The 7,545-nt window shown below is 41.3% G+C and overlaps 1 protein-coding gene across 3 annotated transcripts; it reads left to right on the top strand.

The window, feature by feature from the left end:
• Window positions 1–1,587: 1,587 nt before the first annotated feature.
• adcyap1a (adenylate cyclase activating polypeptide 1a) lies at window positions 1,588–7,064 on the top strand. Of its 3 annotated transcripts, XM_084565791.1 has the most exons (7): window positions 1,588–1,874; window positions 2,076–2,180; window positions 2,655–2,789; window positions 3,373–3,477; window positions 4,286–4,420; window positions 4,928–5,048; window positions 6,557–7,064. In XM_084565791.1, exons 2-7 carry the CDS (start codon window positions 2,083–2,085, stop codon window positions 6,563–6,565), a joined length of 603 nt encoding a protein of 200 aa, XP_084421917.1. In that variant the 5' UTR covers window positions 1,588–1,874; window positions 2,076–2,082; the 3' UTR covers window positions 6,566–7,064. The 3 variants fall into 3 exon arrangements, with proteins under 3 accessions (XP_084421917.1, XP_084421915.1, XP_084421916.1); XM_084565789.1 differs by lacking the exon at window positions 6,557–7,064 and having other exon boundaries at window positions 4,928–5,603; XM_084565790.1 differs by lacking the exon at window positions 6,557–7,064 and having other exon boundaries at window positions 1,588–1,940; window positions 4,928–5,603.
• Window positions 7,065–7,545: the final 481 nt, after the last annotated feature.

The following is a 7,545-nucleotide window of genomic DNA, read 5'->3' as shown; positions in this document are numbered from 1 at the left end:
TGATTTGTTGATGATTTCCACTGTGGCATCAAGGAAGAAGAAGTTAAAAAGACTCAACTACACAACACAATACAATAACTTGTGACTGTTAGTCATAGTTCAGCACTGGACAGCTCCACAATAGCCAAGACGTCATCTAAAGTCCATTCATCATCTGTAACCACTTGTCCTGTGAAGGGTCTTGGGGAGCCTATCTGTCACTGAGCGAGAGGCAGGGTACATCCTGGACAGGTCTCCAGTCTATCACAGGACTAACACAGAGAGACAGACAACCATTCACACTCACATGCACACCTACGGCCAATTTAGAATCACGAGTTAACCTAACAAGCATGTCTTTGGACAGTGGGAGGAAGCCGGAGTACCCGGACAGAACCCACGCAGACACAGGGAGAACATGCAAACTCCACACAGAGAGGATCCATGGATTCGAACCCGGGACCTTCTCACTGTGAGGTATCAGTGCTAACCACCTCGCCACGGTGCCGCCCCATCTTAAGTTCAGTAATGTAAAATGTAGTATCCCGTCTTCATTCATGGTGTCCAATAAAAACCAAAGATGGTCTGAAGAAGTCTGGAGATTTTTAATTTTTAGATAAAATAGTCTCTCTACAGCTTGAGTTGGTGATTTTCTATATTACAGACTGGCTGTAACCAAACTTGCGCTACGATGGTAGCTGATCTGTTAGTACTAAAAATCAGGTGAGGCTCCAGTTAGAAGAGAAAACAGCTGACGGAAGCCGATGTTGTATATCTATCTACACGGCATGAGACAGCATTTTAAAGCACAAAGGAAAACAGGACTTAAACTGATTCAAGATTACATCCAGGTTAAAATCTTCCTTGATGGGGGAGCTTGGGGTTAGAGAAGCAGTGCTGGAACGATGAGGTCACTGGATTCACTCCCTCTATGCCCATGACCGAGGGGCCTTGAGCAAGCACCTAAACATCCCAAACTATGCTTCTCTGGCTGCCCACTACTCTAAGCGTGCTCATTTGGATGGGTTTAATGCAGAGCACAAATTCCTTGTATTTCATATATAGATGGTCGATGAAGTCTGAAATTCCAGGCATACTGAAAAACCTGGTTGTGTAGGTGATCTCTGATCTTAACAGGGTGAGGCAAGTGAGAAGCAGGAAATTTAAAAAATAAAAAACAATTGATAGATGGTCATAATTTAAAACAGCCTTTTCTGAAACATCTATCTATTGCATCAGAAACTTTTTTTTCTAGAAGGAAGAGTAAAAGTCTAAATTCAGCTCGGAGCGGATTTCAGCACTGGACAGCTCCCTCACCTCCCACCAGGCTTCAGATGAGCCGTCATGTGATCTATTTATGGCGTGACGTCAAATGTTGACATTAATTCACAGTTTAATTAATGATAATGTTTGAATCCATTCCCTTTTTTTTTTTTATGACTTGGCTCGGGGTCTTTCATTGACGCGGAAGAAGGATGCACTCCAATGGGACAGGGGGGGCGATGACGCAGCCGCCCACCTCCCCTCTCCACTCGCCCCCTCCCTCACCTACGTGACAAATGAAAAAGGCATGCCTTTCGGAATGATGGATAAAAAACCAAAGGGAGCTAAGTTTGCAGGACGCAGGAAAGTTTTCCGCAGACAAATGTTTGGCGCTCTCTCGTCCAGCCCATGACCGACAACACGTAACAAAAACCCCGAGAACTGAGCTGCGAGCGCACGGAGGGCTGCACACTCGGCGCAAGCAGGACAGCACTGAAGAGGCGCTTCACTGAGGGAGTAGAGGAAGAAGAGCGGAAGGGAGAGAGAGAGAGAGAGAGAGAGAGAGAGACCGAGATAGAGATCCTATCTCACTCTCCCAGTTGAGGTCTTCAGCGCTCATTGTCTCGTAACTGGTAAGAGGAGGCACTTTTCGGGATTTTTACGCTGCGTAAAAGTGGAGAGAGTTTGTAGAAAGTCAGGTGTGGCAGTTTTATTTTCTTATAGAAACTAAGAGGTGTTAAAGTAATGACAAGAAATCTGAATCTACCCTCATTGTAAGTCGTGTAATTATACACCTGTTCACTTATTTAATGTCGTTTCTTTTTCTTTTGCAGCAGGACAATGTCCAGTAAAGCGACTTTAGCACTACTCATCTATGGAATCATTATGCATTACAGCGTCCACTGCTCACCTGTGGGGCTTAGCTTTCCCAGTGTTAGGTACGTACTCTCTTCCATGTTTTCACTTTTCAGATGGTGAAGTCTATTTTCTGTGCTTTTTAAAAAGAGAGGTTTTCATTAGTGCGCTGAGCAGTAGCAGCCTAAAGATCAGATCTGCTTTACAGTTTGTTATGTCAGTGAGTGTAATAGCCGATTGGATTACTGGATAACAGCATCTGACAGCCAATCCATAGGACTGAGAAACATTCTCCAGGGAGCGGCTGTAATGTAATTTAGGCTCCTGTGGCAGTGCAGTGTCTCAATCGGTTCTGCAGCCATTCATTTATGTGATTAGATGATTAATAGAAAACGATTTGGTGAAAGGTTTACGCGCTGATTTTTTTCTTTTTCTTTTTAGAGACAAACACTTAAAATAGTTGGCAGCAAGTCAAATTTCGGCATAGATTTTTCTTTTTCTTCTTAATTTACCATAAAAAAGTTGTAACAAACTCTCTCCTATTCCTTTTCATTCAGACTCGACAGTGAGGTTTATGATGAGGACGGCAATTCTTTACCGTCCCTGGATTATGACACAGACCAAATGGATGTGAGAAGCTCTCCGTCTGTCGCCGACGACGTCTACACTTTGTTCTACCCGCCGGAGAAAAGGTGACTATCATCGCCGCTTTACGCAAACTTTCTTCTCCCCCATCTGAACCGTGTAGACATCCGTGTTGAACACCTCATTGCTTTAGTCTTATCTCTGTCCATGTATGTCGTGCGTTTATGTGTGCGTACCGTCGAAATGTTGTAACTTCGAAGTGAGAGTTTTTATTTTATTCCATTTGTTTTTGAAGGAAATTAGTCTTGTCTGTTTTCTTTTAATGTAAATTAAGGGAACTTCATCGATACAAATCACGATTTCTTTGAAACGGATGGACTCGGTGAACAATTTGCAAGAAAAGATTGGACAAACAAACAACTTAAAATCGTGTTTTTTTTTCTGTAAATATGCGAAAGGCTCTGCAAAAACCGACCTGCATTTTGAAGCCGAATAGCCTGGGAAAATAATGAAAGAAAAAACACAAATTAATTTAAATAATGCTAATCAGAATAAGTTTACACTTTATAAGAAGAAAAAAAAAAGACTAAATTAGAGATGATCGACTTCAGATGGGTATATTTTTTTGACATTGTTGCCTCTTGCGCTGGGTGTGTGGTGATTTTACTGTGTGGCTATCTATCATCCCAGAACGGAAAGGCATGCAGACGGCATGTTTAATAAAGCCTACAGGAAAGCGCTGGGTCAGTTATCAGCAAGGAAATACCTTCATTCTCTGATGGCAAAACGTGTAGGGTAAGAGCATCTTCTTGGTTGTCACCTATTCCTTCTTTAAAATATATATATTTGATGTTTTCTGTCCTTTGTGCGTTTGGGTTTCTTTTGACAGACCTTTTTAAAAGCTCATAATTCACGCTGTTATACGTACTGTAAATGTCTCTGTCCCATTTTGTCTCTGCGTGCTGCTAAATCTGAACGAGCCCTTTATTAATAGTCGAGGGGAGCACAAAGGGGCACTTGATTGATTTGGGACGTGCCATTTTATCTGAGCTCTCTGCTGCTTTAAGGCGCAGATGGAGGAATTAAGGCGCACAGGTTTAAATTTATTTCCATATGAATAATTTATAGGACTGGGTCCCAGTGGATGGAAGGAGGGGGGTAGCAGTATACTCCAGCATCCGGAGCAGGCCCATCACTTTTACATATGTGTGTAAAATTGCCCTGGGGTGGGTTAAGAGTTAAGCAGAATATGAATATATCTTCAAAATAAAAGCCTTTGAAAGACTATTTTCCAAGGTTCTTAATGCAAAAGCTTTCTGGGAAAAAAAAGGCTTTGTTACTAAATCTGGTGATTCCCATTAAAATGCTCCAAAAGGAGGACACAGATTGGGTTTAAACACACACCACTCCAGGCTGCACTGTCCTGAACAAAATGGGGAATCTGATTATCCAATGATGCTCCCTTTAAGATGGTGGCACAGTCCAAGTGTCCAAGCCCTTCAGCTCAGCTCCACAGGCTACACATGCACATGAGGGGAGGGTCTTGTGAATGCACATGTACCAACGCAATGGTGGTGAGACCTGCCTCTTGTCTCTCTCGCAGCGGGGGGAAGGTGCTGGACGACAGCTCAGAGCCCCTGTCCAAGCGACACTCAGACGGGATCTTCACAGACAGCTACAGCCGCTACCGAAAGCAAATGGCAGTCAAGAAATACCTGGCGGCGGTCCTTGGGAAAAGGTATAGACAGAGAATTAGAAACAAAGGACGGCGGCTGGCATATTTGTAGCATCCTCCTCACCCCTCCTGAACAAAAACAAAAAAAAACCTTAAGTGTTTGCAGCCCCAGATGAAGTCATTTTGAGATCTGACTAATCAGTGGATCAATTTTGTGTTCTTAAACATGTATTTATGTATGAAGTAAGCCATTAAAATGAATATTTTGATAATAATATTGTTTTTTATTTTGTACTTAAAGCAGTTGAGGACGCACATATCTACTTTGTGGACCAATTTTTGTTCATTTTAAAGAATAGCCTCTATTTATGTATTCATTGATTTACTTTTTTTAGACTTATTTATTGAGGGGACACAAGTGTTTGACATGATATGCTCCAACAGCCCTGTCTTTTAAACATTAAGCGAAGAAATGCGGTTGAAAATAAATAGTTTAAAAGACAATCAATGTATTGAATGCTGCTTTTTGTTAAGTGACATTAAGAGTTTAGTTGTCTTTATTCACAACAGCCTTGAAGACATAGGTATTCACCATATCCTACAAGAGATAGACTTTGATGCCCTCCCGGACGGGGATGAGTTTGAGGCTTTTTTGGGAGACTGGCTGAAACAGTTCTCTCACGAATTTCCGGTGAGTTTTGGGCCCTTTCCTGAGGCCGCGTCCTTGCAGGGGCTTCTCATGCCCCTCCCCTTTTCTTCTCACCTTCAACTCTTGTGATCTTGCTTCAAACACTCAAACCCAAACTCTTCTTCCACCTCATCTGTGCTCCTGTCTCTCTAGAGTCTCAAAGATTTTAATTCCTGTACAGCCACGAGCGTACTGGCTGAATTTGGAGAGACTTTGATCAGACTGATATGTTATTGTCGATTGAGCCAAAAAAATAATAATTCTAACCAAAAATAAAAAAAACACTGGGTTAAACCAGATGAGCACTGCTGGCTTTAAAAACTATCGAAATGCCAGTTTTCGGTATCTTTTACCAAATCAAAAAATCCCAAATCTGAACTGAGGACCAGAGTACTTTTGAGGTTTTTCTCGCCCTTTTTTCTTCCGCAGTGTTTACAAAGTGAGCTTTCACCTTTGACTCATGTAAAGTGCCAATCTTGTGTTTCTATCAACTGTGTTTGAATTCTGCTCAAGGTTTTCCTCTAGTCTCTCTGCCCATATAATAAGTATCACTGACATCTCAAGCACCATCAGGCAAATTAAAAAAATACAGAAAAAAAAAAAAAAAAAGCAATGATACTTGTTACATGGTGACTTATTCATCGGTTTGTTCTCACTGAGAGACGTGCGAGGCAGTTTGAACTTTTGTGTTTGAACCTTCTGGGTCTATTGTGCTTCCCTTTTTCTGTCATGTGAACCAATGTAAAAAAAAAAAAAAAAAAAACTACAATAGATTGCATGATTAAAGTAATTGCACTAGCCACCGCATCTGTGCAGACGACTCCAACTAGATGGTTTTGCTTGTTTTCTGACTACTACAAACATACATGCCTGTCATTTCTGGATGTTGTTTTGTGTTCTGTACTCCTCACTTACATTTCCTACACAAGCTGTACGTTGAACCTCCATTGATGAATCACTCTGAATGTACTTTACCGCTGGCAAGAATTGCTCAGTCTAATGTCATGATTTAAAGGTTCTGTTATACTTAGACGACTGGAGGTTTGTCTTTTGTGATCTGCTGTTGAGTTGTACGTGAAGACAAATCATTAAAGTGGTCATTTTCTATGATCTATATATCTGCACTGTGGCACAAAAGGCTGCCATAATTAATTCAATCTAAAGAAGAGGGAGGGTGAGAACATAAGAGGAAAACGCAGTCACCAAGAGAACGCAAATCAGGACAAGAAGGGTGGGCCGAATGATGAAGAACGTGCTCATGTGAGAAGCTGAGGGATCAGAAAAAAATTGACCATCCGGCAACACTCAACAGTTCACATTACATAAATTACACCAGTGGCTGTAGTTCTCACTTTACGGTTCCCCAGTCTGTACACTTCTCACCAAATTTATGAGGCAGGGATTCAAATTTTTGGGGCGAGCTGATCCTTAGCTTAGGTCATTGCCAGGGTGAAGTTCTTCGATCTGTGTTTACTGTATCAATCTCTCTTTAATTTTGCATTCCCCTCTAGGATTTGTGACGCAGGAAGCAGTTTGCGGCTGTGGTGCCTTGCATCGACTTTAAAATCGCCATGAATCACAGATGGCTATTTAGTGGCCCTACAATGCTGCACATCATCAGCTTACATTTCATCCTTTTGTTGTTGTTGTTTTTTTTTTTGTGTTGCACTGATGTTTGATAGGATCTTTAGTACCATTCAGCTTGGGCGTCAAGCCTTCTCGCTTGCATTGCTTTCTGTTGCACTTTGTTTTTAGAGCTCTAGATGTAGATTTTTGTGAAAGCAAAGGGAAAGAGCAGCTGCTCTCCATGAAACATTATGTGTATGATAATAAAAGCGCCAATAGCCTTACTAAAATAATCTTCAAAGATATATATATATATGTATATATATATATATTTATTGTGTGGAAAGTGAATATTAGATTACTACTTCAAATGACGATCTGCAAGGGTCAAGTCAATAAATGTTTAAAAAAAAACGTGTTGTAAGATTTCTATGAATAAATTTTTGTAAACAACAAAAATTTCGTCTAATCTTTGAAGGCAATATCACCAGAAGTATTTAGTCACATTTAAGAGAATAAAAACTTCTGTATTCTAACAGTGGAAACAGACCCTCCCTCATCAGTGTTAATGGGATATAACAGAACAGGGGAACAATTTGGCAGCAAAAAAAACTATAAACTACATACACTGTCAAGCAAAGACGCTCGTCAAACACACCTCATGCAATAAAAAATGATAAGAAGTGTCCGTTAGTTTTTCCTCATCAACGTGGGCGTCGCGTGTTGTTGTTGTGTGGACGGTCAATAACTTCAAGATGTTGCAAAATGAATCAGAAACAAAGGAAAGCTGGTGGAATGGAGACCAAATGATCCAAGTCTCTGCCCTATTTTCATGGTGACTCAGTCGGTTTGGCGGAGGAACAGTGACACCAGTTGGCCGGGTGTCTACCTCCCCTCGGGACAGCATGAGTAAAGGGACGTGGGAGGGATCACC

This window comes from Chelon labrosus (genome assembly GCF_963514085.1).
Source record: "Chelon labrosus genome assembly, chromosome: 18".
Taxonomy (NCBI): domain Eukaryota; kingdom Metazoa; phylum Chordata; class Actinopteri; order Mugiliformes; family Mugilidae; genus Chelon; species Chelon labrosus.
The sequence above is the reverse complement of the archived record's forward strand: the minus strand, read 5'-3'. Positions and strand labels throughout refer to the sequence as shown.

Coding starts and splice junctions, on each gene's coding strand:
- adcyap1a (XM_084565789.1), top strand. CDS start 2,083: ATGTCCAGTAAAGCGACTTTAGCACTACTCATCTATGGAATCATTATG. Junction 2,181..2,654: donor CTTAGCTTTCCCAGTGTTAG/GTACGTACTCTC, acceptor CTTTTCATTCAG/ACTCGACAGTGAGGTTTATG. Junction 3,478..4,285: donor CTGATGGCAAAACGTGTAGG/GTAAGAGCATCT, acceptor TCTCTCTCGCAG/CGGGGGGAAGGTGCTGGACG.